This window comes from Neoarthrinium moseri (genome assembly GCF_022829205.1).
Source record: "Neoarthrinium moseri strain CBS 164.80 chromosome Unknown scaffold54_Wmoseri_CBS_16480, whole genome shotgun sequence".
NCBI classification, from domain to species: domain Eukaryota; kingdom Fungi; phylum Ascomycota; class Sordariomycetes; order Amphisphaeriales; family Apiosporaceae; genus Neoarthrinium; species Neoarthrinium moseri.
In genome coordinates this window covers 17,503-33,721 of record NW_026055168.1, presented here as the reverse complement: position 1 = coordinate 33,721, position 16,219 = coordinate 17,503, and the positions used below count along the sequence as shown (strand labels likewise).

The 16,219-nt window shown below is 54.0% G+C and overlaps 3 protein-coding genes across 3 annotated transcripts; 2 read left to right on the top strand and 1 right to left on the bottom strand.

Moving 5' to 3' along the window:
• Nucleotides 1-6,504: 6,504 nt before the first annotated feature.
• JN550_010421 (uncharacterized protein) lies at nucleotides 6,505-7,440 on the top strand (the record flags this gene model as incomplete). Its single annotated transcript, XM_049308673.1, has 1 exon — nucleotides 6,505-7,440. The coding sequence occupies one exon, from the start codon at nucleotides 6,505-6,507 to the stop codon at nucleotides 7,438-7,440; it is 936 nt and encodes a 311-aa protein (XP_049167554.1).
• Nucleotides 7,441-9,043: 1,603 nt separating this feature from the next.
• Nucleotides 9,044-9,611, top strand: JN550_010420 (uncharacterized protein; the record flags this gene model as incomplete). The annotated part of the gene is made up of 3 exons (XM_049308672.1): nucleotides 9,044-9,229; nucleotides 9,410-9,512; nucleotides 9,580-9,611. 3 exons carry the CDS (start codon nucleotides 9,044-9,046, stop codon nucleotides 9,609-9,611), a joined length of 321 nt encoding a protein of 106 aa, XP_049167553.1.
• A 401-nt stretch (nucleotides 9,612-10,012) lies between these two features.
• JN550_010419 (uncharacterized protein) lies at nucleotides 10,013-12,670 on the bottom strand (the record flags this gene model as incomplete). Its single annotated transcript, XM_049308671.1, has 1 exon — nucleotides 10,013-12,670. The coding sequence occupies one exon, from the start codon at nucleotides 12,668-12,670 to the stop codon at nucleotides 10,013-10,015; it is 2,658 nt and encodes an 885-aa protein (XP_049167552.1).
• Nucleotides 12,671-16,219: the final 3,549 nt, after the last annotated feature.

The window sequence follows — 16,219 nt, the reverse complement described above, 5'->3', positions numbered from 1 at the left end:
ATGAGTTCGGTTTATTTTCCCTTGTTCTCAGGAGATAATACCTTGTACGTATACAATGCTTGCCTGAGTTGAACACATAACCTGTGCGAAATGAAGCTCAAGATCAGTCCCCCTTGAGGCAGCGAACGGTATAACCTGCCAAAGCATGACCAACATATACGCCTCAAACTAGTCCTAGATGCCGTGATCATGCAGGCTGTATTACGTACAGAAGTAGGGGGGTATTTTCTGACACTACTTTCAAGATTAAATAACTGGTCTGGTAGATTTCTGAGGAAAACACCGCTATTCTGACGAATATTTGTGGGACGTGGCAGAAAGCGCTCTGTTGTTCCGAACCGCGAGCTATCGGCATTCATCGCGTTGTTCCCACTGAGGAAGCCCACAGGGTCATTAGCATGTAAATACATAAAATCGAACAATGCATACTGCGTAACCCAGCTACGATCGTTGGTTTTAAGAGTCCTAGAGACGACGACTCAAGATATTAAAAACAACCTTCCACAGTTGGATTATTGTTCCCGATACCTTCGATACTTGGAAGTACTCATACTGACTTTGTGACGTCTTCTCTAGTGCCCTCCTCACTAAATTCAAGTTAGGAAAATGTCTCAGAGAAGCGAATTACTCGAGAGCCACGCTGTAGTCTAGGGTCAAGGCAGGCGCTTTTTTTATTTTATTCTTTCTTTTTTTTTTTTTTCAAACCACCAGATAACACTATATTGAATATATCCGGCAACTCATGATGACGAGTTCTATGTATGTAGCGCAATTCGTTAACACTCCATTGAACGAATAAATCTGTAAGGAAGGTTCTGACAGCTCTACAGCAGCCTCGTGCCCGCTGAGTTGTAGACAGTCTCATGTTATGCCTTGCTTGATGAGTTCTCCAAAGGAGCAAAGCCTTCGTACCATCTACACAAATACCAAAATCCAGCATATCTTAGGCCATGCAGTGGTGATGAAGCACAGCATCAAACATGCTTCACGATTTTCTATAAAGCCTAAACTGGTTCTCAATCCAAGATGTCCCATAGTACTTGTCACTGTTGAGATAGTACAGCCTCGTGGTCCATCAGACGCAGCACACCTCACTCGGATTAAGAACGAGAACAACATGTTCAAAGGTATCATCAGACTAAACAGACTTCTTCCCCAGAACAGCAGGTTAACAGCGAGCTCGAAGGCATCAGCGAAGCTGAGTAATGTCAATCATACTACGGCTCAGCCACCGCTGTGGTAAGTCCCTGCGTTTTGTGATAACATGGCGTGTTGACACTGGCTCAAATCCAATCACAGCACGAACGATCATACATCGTTACGTTTGCAGAATAGTCACCGATGCTCGTGCTTTCTCCTGTTCAACTCCGTCCAGGTACGAGAAACATGCTTAAGCGCGCGTGCAAGGGGTTAAGCTATGACATCGGCACTGAAGCTATGTAATGGGATGAAATAGTGCGAGGCCGAATCAAAAGCCAGAACCCCAGTTCCAACGTCTGATTCGCCAGACAGCTCCTGGGTTGTCGGGATGAGCTCTTTGCAATATTAGGAAATAAATGGGCCCAGCGTTTGATAACAGATGGTTCAAAGTGTGTTTTGAAACGTGATCTAGACTGGGCGTATCGAGGTGCCTACGAAATAACTAACGACGACATACCATATGGCTTGTGCAGCGAAATGAGCGGATGTGATGACAATGCTCCTGACGGCAATAGATCGACTTTATCAGCTGATGGAATATTCCGGGACGTGTTCCGACAGCGGAATAAGCCAAGGCAGACCTGTGATTTGAGTTTGGAGCGCGCAGAGAATGGCTTGGCGTTGCCTTTACAAGAGCATCCTTCTGCTTCATCGTCGTTCAGCTGGGGATGCCACTTCGGTGATCGGCGTGGATTATGACAAGGAATATCGATGCGCAGCCTGCCTGAGTGGGTAGGCTGTAGGCAGAAACATGACGGGAGCTATAGCGAGGCAGGGAGGCAGAGAGGCACAGGTCGATGGAACCATCACGGCGTTTACTGGGCGTTCTCGTGATACGGTGCCTCGATGCAGGTCGTTTCAATGGCCGCTCCTCTCAGCCCCCAGTCGACCGATGGAGCCCAGCAACCCTGGCAGATCAGCCCAACCCAACTGAGCGTGACCACGAGAGGACCACTGAACTACTCTGAGTCGTTGAAAATGGATGAATTCTGGCCAGTCACAGAATCTTTCCAGACCAAAAACCCATGGATTTTTGACCACTCAAAAGCATTGATCAGTGTATCACGTAGACATCCGTCTGAACGCTGTCGCAGCAGCGAGTCTCTCTATCTTTTCTTTTCTCGAAACCGTGGCATCGGATACGCACAGCACTAGCTGTCGCAGCCTGCCTTGCCTGCGTCGGCAGATTCATCATGGCCGCCGCCAGACTGGTTACACCGACTTTTGCCATTCAACTCATGTGCGAGCGTTGCTTTGCCCCAGGGCTTGGGTCTGATACCTATCCGTCGAGGACCCCGCCTCGCAAACTTCGCTGTCCTTCACCGTCTGAATGATGCATTCCCAGCGGCTGTCCATATCGGGCCACCCCTAGCTGGCGCCTCTCCGTTCTCAATTCATCCCGTCCCAGCACAGTGCATATCCTGTTTTACATAATGTGATGTCACATGACTCCGCAGGGAGAAGGCGCGCTGACGAGCTCGCCACCGAGGCCTGGAAAGGAAACAACTCGCAGGCGGTGTGCTGCCCTTTTGAGTTTCCAGAAGTTCACTTTCCGAGCACAATCTGGTCTTACATATTACAGAGGGCTGAGAGATCCCAACCTCTTTCTCCAGCTCACCGCGTCGCAGATCCCGAAACGGTGTAGAGACTGTACTATGGTACCGTCTAAATTTAGAGGCTGGCTGGTGCTAAAACACTAGCAGACTTAGCTGTACGTAAAGGCCGGAGGGATCCGGCTCCGACGCGCTTCGTATCTGCGGCACTGTGAGCTCTGAGCTGGACAGAGGAGAGTACGGCTCTGGGTGCTGAGGTCCTAGTTGGGTCATTTCGCATGAACCGAGTGGAAGCCAGAGATCGATGAGTTCTGGGAAATAATGTAGGCGCGTTAAGAGATTGCCTTGGCTGCCTGCCGTCTGTGAAGGCACGCTGATTCTTACCACCCGGCCGCCACCCCTGTCAGTGAACAGCTCCCGACCACCCCGCCGCCCGCCGAAAAGGACTAGACCCGTCCCCTCGACGGAAGAAAGGGCGCCAAAAGAAGGACGCTTGCAGACCAGCACTTGCCGCAAGGCGTACTGTGCCGGAGTCGTTCGCGCACGCGCTGGGCACCACAGCATCCCTGCCGGCGCTCTTCTCCAGCGACCCCGGCTGCACGTCTGGCGTTGAGTGCTCCCGCCCAAGATGGGCTCGTACCGGAGCGAACGATCGTCTTGGTCGTGTCGAGGGAAGGGAAGACTGGCAAGGGGTGGCTCGATCAAACCTCACCCCCAGCCACCGACGTTGTATCTTCTCCCGCACCCCTTCATTGAAGGCTGTCTTGTCATCAAGCGCTCAATGCGGCGCGGAGAATCTGGCGTGGAGAGAGAGCAGTTCCAGGTCCTAGCCACGAGTGCCGGCAGAGCGAGTACACAACAAGGCTGGGGAACGCCAACCCTGGCCCCCCATACATGCCATTATACATAGTGCACAGTAGTTAATAAGCGGGCGGTCATCATCAGGCCGAGCAGGGAAAAGCCTCCAGCCCGAAGCCGATCGCCAGAGCACAGTCCAGGGCCCCCAGCTGCCAGCGCCGGGAGAGGTTTTGGACCTTGGAAAAGAATTGAAAGGGCCGACCCACAGCAGTTTTCGCGCCTGCTCGCTGATTAGCCCATTAGTCACTGGCGGCGCCCCATTAAAACACCTCTTGTCTGCTCCTTCCTCGCCCTTTGACTCGCTTCTGCCATTTTTCACCAATCAATCCCCTCTCGGTCCACCGTCGACCAAGAATCATCGAATCAGTTGTCATCCCCCTCTGCCCGCGCTTTTCTATTTGGCAAACCGCCTCTTGGGATTCAGACGTCGCAGACCACGGCCTCGTCCATCAAATCACATCGACCGCTGCCGCCGTCACTAAATTTATCCGCTCCGCAACTGCACACGCGCTGCGCTGCGCTGCGACTATCCAGGCTTTGTCCTGACCTCTGATTCGGTTCCATTGCCCGGGACCAGGCACACGAACAGTCAGCCATTCAAAGTCAATTCCAGCACTCTTCCTCACCCGGCATCTGGGCTGTGTATGCGAGAAGCCCTGAACTGCAGAGCTTGAGCTTCATTCACCACAGTCGCGTTGCCCTAACCTTTCGTCTCAACAACGCCGTTGCGTTGCGCGCATAGTCCCCTCATAGCATCAGAAAGGGAGCGTGACACGGTGCACAACAGCATCCTTCCTCGCACCACGCCGCCCTTTGTCAAACGTCGCTCCCACCTAGCTTACCCCGGTGACGCTGGAGGGTCCCCCCCGAACACACCCAGCCACTCAGAGACTTGTCGCAAAGGACAGACCAAGAAAACTGCCCGAACAGCAAATCAGCGACTCTACACGCACTCGTCAAACCCCCATAGTATCGCCAAACTCTCAAAAGGCCTATCATCGTCGCCACAACGCGTTTCAAAGTCGCTATTGGCTTAGAAACCTCATCAGGTGACAAAGGCCGTCTGCGGACGACTATTGACCAACTCAACAAAACACTCAAACCAGAGGACGCGTCGACTATCGTCGTCGTCGTCGCTTGCCGAAAGCTTTCAGGACCGAGGGACCGCGACGCGTGACCTCATTGTCAAGCTTTGGTAAGTTGCACCCGTTTCGTCGCTGCAACCAAACTGCCTCTTTCGCCGAATCCCGAGCCACCATCCTTTGCGGTGCTATAGGTACTGCCAGCTATTGTCTCAGCATTGGAACCACGGTGCTCTCACCGGCTCCATCTTTCTTTGTATATCTCCCGCACTGCGTCGCTTTGCGATTCACTATTGACGTCGTGGCCCACGAGAAAGTGCTCCTGGCGCAAGCTTCCCGATAGATACTGACAGTATCTTTGTGAAGCAGTTTGCGCTTCCGCCCGTCTGGCAAGGTGTGCACACTACTTGACGTGCATTCTCCCAACCGCTTGGTTTTCTGACAAGGTACGCAATGCTTTTCTCGCTCCGAGTCTCTGAAGCCCCTACAACTGCCCCATCTGCCCATCTGCAACGATACATCCACCCACCATCGGCACTACCCTACCATCACCTCTGACACTGGGGTGGGTGCGAAGATCGGGTGAACCGTCGCCTGGCCTTGCACATTCGTGCCCCCGACACCATCCTTTCGGTGCATTTTGCCCTCGGGCATTGCCTATTTCTACACTTTGTCCCTTTTCGCGCACACCCACTGTGTGCCCTTACGGCGGTTAGTTCCCCACTTGACGTCCCAGACGAGAGTTACCCCTGTGGGTGCGCGCAGGTGTGAGGACTGCATACCTAGGTGCTGTGGTGTACAGCGGACTCGTCACCAGCCCTCTCCCATCATCTGTGTGCCTGGGGCCTGCCATCAAACGCTGGAGCGAAAGCCCGCCACCGTGCAGGGTATCTTGAAGCAGTCGCCTCCAGGCCCTGTAGCCCAGAGCAATGCGCTGGGCACACCTGCCTTGCCTTGCTTGCAGTGCGCTGCCTTGCCCTGCGCCGCCACCGGCGACCAGTTGGCTCTCTCTTGTCGCTGAGCTGGTCGTCGAGTGGGGCCTAGCTCGTGCATATTCCGTCATGCATGCCAGCGCATCAAATGGTGGCTCAAGGCGCGAAAATGGGCACCCTCCCACCCCCGTCGCACCCCCTCACATCACCCGAGCCTTTTCTTTATACTTAATCCAGCGATTCTAATGTCTTTGGTTGGATAGATCTCCACATTCAAACAGCCCGTTAGAATAGCTCTGGGGAAACTCACTCGACGCTGTTTCGCCAGACTATCCACCCGCGCAGAAACCCTTATTGCAGGCGCGCCCGAGGACTGGAGAGCCTCGCCGTCGCGTTCGCAGCTTTCTCACGTGGCTCTTGCAGTTGCACGCAGGCTGATCCTACGAGCCCAGTCCAGCAAGACTGAGCCACATCCGCCCCGCGACAAGCTTACATCGTCTCGCATATGCCGTGGTGCGGCCACTTGCGCTGTGCACCTACCACCTCAACGACTGCCAGCTCATCCGCGCATAACCAATAGATTGGCTGCACATCCAGCCTGCTTCGCGGCTACCTGAGTGACGAAACCCCGTCCCAACGCGTGTGCCCAACTCTGCAGGCCAACCTTGGGGCCTTTTATCTCCCATCTCGGCGACGTCAAGCAGCAGCTTACATCGGTCTCGCGACAGTCTCTCTTATACCCATACCCGGCCTTCGCATTGCTTGCAAAGACGACCTTGTAAACCCTGGCCGAGTGTTTCTGATCCGTATTGCACGACAGAGACATCGACCTTTGGTACTACCACCAACCCCACCGCCCCCGCGCATCCCGTTCCCGATATGATGGACTACGCCCAATACCAGCAACCACCACAATCGGCGCATTCGCAAGGGCATATCCAATCAGGTTACACCAATTCGAACACTGGAAATACCATCACGTCCCCCTCAAGCCACAACATACATCAGCACGGCGTGCAGACATCTCCCATCCTGCCCACACAGCATCAGCCATCTGCGTCAAATCAAGGTCACAACATGTATCAGACGCAGTACAGCGTGCCGCAGCAGAACATGCACTATGGCGTGCCTGGGATCCAGGCCGCCGCCATGGCTGCAACTGCTGCCGCCGCCGGTGGCACAGGATATAGTAACTACATGTCCTCGGACCCCAGCCTGACGCAGAGCTCACCGCGCCTGGGCTCAGGGGTCAACGCAAAGAAGGATGCCCATGGGCCTCGGTCCCCGCAGCAGTTGAGTCAGGCGCGGAGACTGAGCCAAGTCACGAGCCCCGGTGTTCCGAATGCGCCCATGCTGAACCACGGTCCACGGTCAGCAATCCCGCCGCCGATGCCTCCCACACAAGCTATGCCGCAGCCTCAATCGCCCGAGATGCCAGCAGGCGCCGAAGAATCGCCCCTGTATGTCAACGCGAAGCAGTTCCACCGCATTCTCAAACGACGAGTGGCGCGCCAGCGGTTGGAAGAGGCGTTGAGGCTGACGAGTAAGGGTCGGAAGCCTTACCTCCACGAATCCAGGCACAACCATGCTATGCGGAGGCCAAGAGGGCCCGGCGGTCGTTTCCTGACGGCGGAGGAAGTGGCGGAGATTGAGAAGGGCAAAGGCTCCGAGGGTAAGGACGATGAAGAGGTGTCCGCTCAGGCGGGTACTAAGAGAAAGTCAGATGCCCAATCCAGCGCGTCGAACAAGAAAGCGAAGACGGAAGAGACGACTCCGGAGGATGACGACGATGAAGATGCCGAGGGAGACAGCTGAACGCTGAGCGTCCTGCTACACACTCTTCTAATTTGTCCGATGCTACGAGTTACGACGATTCTGATTCAGCACCTATACCTTTTTCAATCTAAGGCCTTTACATGTTTATTCGCGTCTATTTTTGACGGACAACGGCGGCATGGTGGAGCGAAGCGTTGCTTTCTTTGTCTTCGTCTTGCCCATCCGGAGTGTCGAGCACAGTGGATCGGATCAGTTCGATATTCTCCAGGGGGGTTCAAGTGCATCACATCAGGGGAGGGCGCCAGGACACTCGCTCTCAAACGTCTCTCCTAAAGTTTCCAACATCGCCCACGCGATAAGTTCTCGTTCTTTCTAATTTGCGAATGCATTTTCGGCACTGTTTGATAGGACGGATTGGCCAGGGATCATCGGACGGGAAAGAATGCATGGAATGACACGAGATTATGGAAGGATACCCCCCCAACTTTGCCATTTTCCCTTGGAGGCAATGTGCCTTTTGAATTGACTTCACTTCGTGTTCACTATGTTGAAATGACCCCCACCCCCCCCCCCCCCCTTTTTTTTTCACTTTATGCGCATGGGTCCGGCTACCAACATTGCGTCGGAGGAGGTGGTGGTGGATGTATGGGTAGACTCGACGAGGAGCTACCAAGAAAACAGCAAACAGAAACAATTACCCAAATTGGAAAAGAAAGTTGACGACACGCAAATCTGATTCGTTGGATTTTGGTTTTGGGAAGAACATAGAGACTTCCTAGGTGATCCGTCGCCGGATTTTGGAGCAAATACACGGCAGAAATACACATCTCCTATTAAAAATGATTGGCTTCCTTTCAAATGCAGAGGCATGATCCCACTGAATTAGAATTGGAACTTTGAGCATTGAAACACCCTGAAACTATCTCGCAGAATGGTCCAGTGAGCTCACATCGCTTGGGCTTTGGGCACATGCGGCTCAATCCTGCTGCAAGTATCTTTGGGTTGCTAGATGCGACAGTGACGTGTAGATTCGAAGGAGATATGCGGCGTGAACACAATGAACAGAGAGATGGCCATGCACTTGATGCTTGGTTAATTACCCAGTCTACAGCAGAGGCTGGGCTGGGTCGGGTAGATTGTAGGGGACTTGGGCAATTCGCACGGATCACGTGACTGGTTGGCCGCTTTTGGGTGTCGCGCCTCCATCAGAACTTCCCTATGGTCTCCGGAGCCGCATCTCGAACTCAAGAACCACACCATTCCCGGAAAGCAAGCAGAACCCCAAATGCAAAAATGCTTTTCTTCAGGTACGTTCGATTGAGAATCACTGATTCTGCGAAGCAACTTCGTGCGTGTGGCCGCGTAACCTGCCCTCGATGACCCGCGATGGCATGACTGCTTTGAGTCTATATCCCGATTCCCCACCATACAGGTGGACGTGAGAGGCCATGGGGAGGGACCGCCTCGCGAGGGCCCGACGGGCTTTTGCAAGTAACCGATGTGGCATCGACTCGTGGATGGGAGCTCCTCGCATGGTGGCGCTGCCACCGCAGAGGAGTTCACAAGGCAGGCACATGGCATCATCCATCACGTGGTTGCGGGCGGTCGAGAAAGGACGCGGAAGAAATGCAGGCATGTCGGGATGTGTGAGCCCAGCGCTGACGAACGGTTGCGGAACAGCTTCTTCAAGACCCTCATCGACAACCAGGTGACCGTCGAGCTCAAGAACGACATCCAGATCCGCGGCACCCTCAAGAGCGTCGACCAGTACCTCAACATCAAGCTCGACGACATCTCAGTCCTCGACGACCTGAAGTACCCTCACCTGGTAAGTAGCCACGCCTCCTGTCGCATCTCTTGGGCCGATCTCCCCTCCCCTTGGGTGCTTTTCCCCGCCCTCCCCCTTATTGGACAAAGAACCACTGGTTAGACTGTGACAAGGGGAACTCGCGATTCAAATTTTGAAATGTTCTACGGATCACCAGCTGACTAGCATTTGTACCCCTAGAGTTCCGTCAAGAATGTCTTCATCCGAGGCTCTGTTGTGAGATACGTGCACCTGCCGCACAACGCCGTGGACGTCACGCTGCTGGAGGACGCCACACGGAGAGGTAAGTTCCCCCAACGACACGATACGCTTCCGCCAATATTGTTTGTTTTACTAACGGACTGGTACAGAGGCTGCAAACCAGGCACAGAAGGCAAAATGATGACCTAGGAACGGTCTGTGTCTTTCCCATAGATGGCTTGGAAGGGTTGATCACAGTAGGGCCAGCGGCGTTGGCCTCGGGAGACTGGAGTGTTCAGACATCGTCTGCTACAAGCCGGATGACCCTTGCAGTGGGGAACAACGAATTCGTGCGCATGATCTGCGGCGGTCCCAGAAAGTAAATCGACTTGGCTAGGATCGCAAAGTCCAGAGCGTCTAGCGCTATGAGCAAGCGGGCAGGTGTCTAGACACGGCCCTCACGTACGAGAAACGTGCAATAAACATGACAAAGATGAGCCAATACAGTGGTATCACTTGCTCTTCCAGAGAATCAGGCCATCTATGCTATATCCCATTCCAACAGTTTCATGTCGTGATCCAAACCTCGCTTCAAAACCGACTCTACCAATAAACCCCACCTCCTCGCCCATCCTTGCCTTCCCAGAGCGCAGTTGCCTTCGCGGTAGTTCTCTGCCTTGCTTTCCCATCACCGTCACCGTCTTCTTCCGCTGGACAAGCTTCGCCTTCTAACAACCTGACAAGGCCGCCGCGGCGCCTCTCGCTCACCCACCGATCGAGCCAGGCCTTCATCCGCTTGCGGCTCGGCTCGCTCCCGACGTTGACGGTGGGGACGATCTTGTCGATGCGCAGGGCCATGGTGAAGAGGGCCAGCTCGCGGAAGCTGCTGTGCTCCGAGTAGGGCACGCCGAAGCACATGGCCTCGCGGGTGCTGCCGCGCTGGGCGACAAAGTCGCGGGCGCCGAAGCTCGTGCGCCACGCCGTGCCGTGCAGGATCTGGGTCGTGGCGACGGCGCCGGGGCTCACGTTGGCGCCGACGGCCTTGGCCGTGGAGCTGGGGTTGCGGAAGTTCCAGCCCGAGGGCCGGAAGCCGACGATGCGGCTGAAGTGCGGCTTGTAGCCGTTGAGGTACTCCTGCAGCGTCTCGGCGCGGATCTCCATCAGCATCTGCATGTGCACCTGGGCCTCGCGGGGGTCCGACGTCAGCAGGGCCGAGAGCTCGGGGTCGCCCAGCTGCTTGATGATGCGGATCTTGGAGGCCGAGGCGAAGATCTTGGTGTTGAGGGCTTGCGCGATGGCTTTGCAGATGCGCTCCTTGCCGATGGAGTAGGTGCCGCAGATGACGAGCAGACGATAATTCGTCTTCGGGGGCTCGGGCACGGCTTCGCCCTCGCCGGCATTCGACGGCTCCTTGGTGAAGAACTTGGTGACCGACTCGGTGCCCTTCTCGCGTTTCAGGGCGTCAAAGGCGTCGTCAAGGGCATTGGGGTCCCCAGAGATGGATTTGCAAAAGTCGGCACAAGCGTTGATGACGTCTTCCTGGGGCGGAAAGGAGTACCGCGGGTTAAGGTAAGTGGTGTCAAGATAGCATACGTCAATCTTTTGCTGCTTTGTTTTGCCAGAAATGGCATCAACGATGTCCGGCTTCAGGAGCGGGTGTGTAACCTGAGCCGGACAGGCTCGAAAGTCGCCGCAGTGGAGTATCCGCTGTTTTCTTGCGCTGGCCCCTTTCCCAAGCGTCTTTTCGAAGAGAAACAGGGAGCTGCCAGGGCAGTGATTAGCTGGCAGCATGGTAACTGTTACCCCCTCTGTCCCTGGTATCTCGATTGTCTCCTCAAACTCGATCTCTCGAACCCATTTCGCGGCTGTCCGAAGTTGCGTTTTGACCAAGCTCCCGGTGACTTTGCTACAATAAATCGGTCCATGGGTCCAACTCGCTGTCAAACCGACGTAGTGATCACTATGAAAGTGGCTCAAGAAATAAGCATTACACCCTTTAACAGCACCGTACCGAAAGGCGTCCACGCAGATGAAGAACCCAGGCATGATTTTATAAAAGGGACATGTACGCTGGTAGGCTGGCTTCCCTCGAGAAGCGTGCTCAGTAGCGGCCGCGGAAGCCCACGCAGCATCTTCGGCATGTCCTGACATCAACTTGCTGAAGGCAGAGCCTCCCTTGTTCCCGGAGGACACGCCTCCTCCGAGGCTGATCGGGTTGGCTTGTCCAGGCCGTGGCACGGCCGCCTTTGCGAAGCGCTTGCCGATTTCAGGGGCATCCACCGAATCCTCCTTGGGAGGCTTTGTCGGTGTTGGCAATGGCACCGGGTTTCCATCTAAGCAGCCGTTCACATGGACAGTTGCCTCGTCAGGAGTGATTCCTGCCAAGCTTGCATCACATAGGGGGCATCGCTGAGTCATACCGTCATCGGCTGGGTACTTGTAGGTAGCGTCTTCCGGTGCTGGGTCTCCCGCTTCCTCGGCCTCGAGACGTGCTTGTTCCTGCATGAATCGCATGTACCTATATTCTTCTCCGGCTTCCTCATCGTCACCAAACTCGTCGTCAAATGCTCCATCCAGGCCGTCCAGGTCTTGGTCTTGGAATTTATCATATATCGAATCCTCTTTCTCCAGGGTCAGGGCTTGGGTGACCGCCGAACAACTCTCGTCTCGTAAAAGATTAGGGGGCACTGGTGAGGGCTCTATTTTGGTGGGCGGGTTTAGCATAGCGTTATCGGGGGGCTCTCCTGTTGTTTCTTGCCTTGTGGGGGAGCTATGAGCTAGGGCGTCCTCTTCGCTGTCCGAGTCGTCAAGGAATGGACCCTTCCGTGCTTTCTTCTGTTTCTGTTTCTTCTGCGTCAAGGGCTTGGTTGAATTCTCGAGTTCGGAAGCGTTGTCAGGCTTGCCGCCATCGAACAAGTCCTCTATGTCGTCCGAGCCATCGTGGCTCATTTTGCGCCGCTTAGACGAGCCATAATCTTCATTGTACCTCGTCGGCGCGGTCTCTAAGTTGCAGGAATCGTTCTCGTTGTCGGCGTCCCTACTGGGGCTCGAGAGCAGGATGGCCGTCGACGAGCCGCTGGGCGCGTCGAGGAACAGTTGTTCTTCAATCTCGACCTTCTTGAAAAAGTTCAAAATATTGCCGTTGGCCGGCTTCTTCTGTTTCGAGGCCGAGGCCTTGGATCCGGACCCATTCGCAGCGCCGAAGTTGAGCTTCGTCTGCCGCGGGGTCTTGGGTTTCGCTGTCGACTTCGCCGCTGGCATCCTGGACCGATCGCGCTGGGTTTCAAGAGCCCAAAAAGGAGCTACAGCATATCTAATGCAAGTGTCGAGTCTTCTAATCGAGCCGATTACAAGGACGCGCTGCGAGGGATGGAAAGGTGGCAGATCGGAAAGTAAAGAGGGAGGAATTTGCCTCCCCGCCAATGAGCGTGGTGACGTCTGGACCCTGAATGACGCGCTAGAAGAAGTCCAGCCTACGCGCTATCACGTGCCCCTCGCTCTGTTTTAATGAGACTGTCGACTGTCTCCTGAAAGCTTTTGGCTCTACACCCGTATTCATGTTCTGTTGGATATTTTGGTTTTCTTTTGATAGCCTTTTCCCTCTTTTTCCCTCTCTGTGAGCTAGGCAGTATGGGGCGTATGCTTCATACTTCCTGGCTTGGCCTCATAGTCCCACTTCAACAACCTCCAGTCCACCAAGTACCCATTGATTGAACAATCAATTGCCTAGAAATTGCTACAGGTTTTCTGTATCATTTTGAACATTATAAGCTAATCTTAAGCATTAACCGAGGGTTCTTGTGAAAGTATCAGTACACCGGTTTGCGAGCATTGCTCGCAATGCCTGATAATTCGAAATTCTCTTAGTGGATATAGACACCAATCATTTAAAGCAGTCAATACTATATCCTTCGAGCAAGCAATGTGATATAATAGCGATTAGGGGAAGGCACTTGTTGAATGTTGATACGTAGAGAAAACCTGGAGAGAACCTGGAGTAAAACAGGCCTGACTCACATTGGCTCAACGGTCAGGAATTCTCAAGGTGTATTACTCGAACGACTCGCACCTGGGAACAGAAAGACAGAAGAAGGTGAGACAAGCAGGTAGCCACGAAAGACAATAGGTAAGTCTTTGATGTACAACTTCGAGTACCAGCACGAATAGCATTATACCCGTGAAAAATCTACGACCCCAGATACAGAACTGATATGGCATTGGAAGTGATTTTTTACTTTTCCCCGACGCTCGCTGGCTGCATTTTTCAGCAGAGTCGATACAACTAGGTCCTCTCGACAACGCTCTGGTACCCTCGGGTATAGCTTTAAGTCCAAGCCAACGCAGATAGTATCACCATGTAGAGATGAGAGACAGCAGAATCGCTCCAATCCTTGTGAATAATTATTGTCTTGTAAGAATGTAACGAACAAAGGCTCCGATCCATGGCCAGGTTTACGAGTTTAACTATAGCCTCCCCGCGATTTACGAGCATTACCGTGGGATCGTCCTTGCTTCGCTTCGATCGTGGCCGACCGGGGCCGTGTGGAATCATTGGTTCGAATAGGGGCTCGGTAATCAGTATCACAATGGTGCAACTCGATAATTTGGTGGCGATCTCGTTAGAGAGTGAGGCTAGGTACTGCCATACATTGCAGAGTACAGGCTGTGATAAGAGAGTTCAATGTCAAAGAGCATCAAGAGACTGATGGGATGGGGCTGGTAGACGAAGAAATGAACGAAGAAATGGAATGGGAAACAGGGAGCCTGCAGGTATGTGGGCATCGCAAACCCCCCGAAAACTCGATCGACGTGATTCACTGTTGAAAGCGTGCAGAGTTGCTCCTGTGTAATGGCTGTATTATTGGCTCGAGACAGGCAATTCGGACATGGTCCCCCTTCACCGCCCAGAGATTACTGTACATGGCAAGGCTCGAGGTGTCTTGAGAGCAAATCTGCAGACGAGTGTCTCGGCCCTCACGACACCTTCCGTTTTGCTACTTAGAGCAGACCGCAATGCCGATGGTGGCATTCTAGACTTGTCTGCTGCGGAAGGAATGTCTCGACTGCGGATGGGCAGACTTCTACCGCGGACAAAAGGCTGATGGCAGCGAAACGATGTTGGTTGATGTACCTTCTATCCATGCCTGGTCTGTCGATGGTAAATTTCTACAGGCCCAAGGAGGCGCGTATGGCACCAAGATCCCAACAGGGAGATACATGAGGCCCGGCACAAGTCTACATATCAGCATGGGCAGGGGTTCATTGGGCTTGTTAAAGGTACTTAAACATGAACCTGAAGCTAAGTACCTACATTCTAGTATAGGGGGGTTGATATATCCATCTAAAACACAGGGGTTTTGCCATGCGGAATACCTCGAGTGGAGGCGATGTTGGCTGCTTTGCACCTGTACAAGAGCTTCGGCATGATGAAGCGGAACATACATGCAATCGAGAAACATTTACCGCGATGGTCCAAGTAGACGCTTCGACATTCTCGTTTCAGCCGACTTACGCGCGCTTGAGGGCACATCTTGGATGCAGCACCATGCAATCGCAAGGATGGGAATCCCAGAGACATATAATCTGCCCAATGGTTCAGAGAGTTCTCACATGGGATTAGAAGGCTGCCGGTCAAGCAGACTATCGGTTAGCGTATTCGTCTCACATGACAGTGTGGTACCTCGTACTGCGACATCTTGGTTGCGGACTTGACCAAACGTGAGAGGTGCGCTGTTTGGCCGATGTCGATACTAGTGCCGATGAATGACCGTGGCCTCCTGCCCACGACCGCCTCTGGGGTAGTTCTCTTCCAGCCAGGCTTTGATGCGTCAACGACAGGATCATCCGAGAATTCGGCACCGGTGGAGCGTTGTGCTAACCCAAGGAACCGAAGCTGTGGTTCTGGGACCGCGTGTATATCCTAGTGCCACATGGAGCCCTGTCATGAAAACCTTCCATGTTTGTTCTGTAAGCTGCAGTAGTCTGAAGGATTGACGCATATAGCCAAGGAAGATGCATGCGTGAGGTCTTTCTTGCACGGGGACAAGCCAGAGATCTCCACTTCTATTACCAAGAAGAGTAATGGTGAAGGTGTTGTCGCCGACATCAGACTGGTCGTGGCTCCTACCAGCTAGGGGCATCCTCCATCAAGCGACATAGCTCCGGTCGGGGAAGCCACGAAAGCTGCAAGTCGTCTACAATGGCGGCATGTTGAGCAATCACGATGAAAGCCTACTGCGCTAAGCGCAGAAGCCGACCCGGGATGCGAGGTTGAAGGATTTGGTCGACGACCACTGACGAATCCCGATGAGGTTGCTGGCGCTTAGCACTCATTAGTCGAGCGGCGGGCCCACTGACGGGACCGGGAGGGGACCGGGTTCAACATGAAGCAATGACATGGCAGCCTGCTCTTGGTTTGGAAACCAGAGCCTCTGCGTCCTGTTCATTGAGGCTCTCGAAGGCCGGAGAAAACGGCCGGCGCCAGCCCCCGGGAGCCGCGCGCTGTTATTGCTCCGTGTCGAACTTGTGAGACGATGGGAGTTGTTTGGTCGGAAGCCGTTACCAGCCCCCAAGACTATTCTGCTGAAGACCTGTGGACCAACGACGGCCAGCGTCCGCCATGGAGCGACATGTTGCGTCAAGATGCGCGCGCTCCCCTCCGACATGCTGCCACCCTGAGCCTGCCCAGTTGGCCAGACGCCAGCCAGGCAAAGAGCAGAGAGCCTGTAGATGGAGGAAGCCAATAGAGAATGAAGCAAATTCTGCAAAACCGCGCGCGGACTGAAGCAGCAAGGGTAAGGTAGGAGGCGA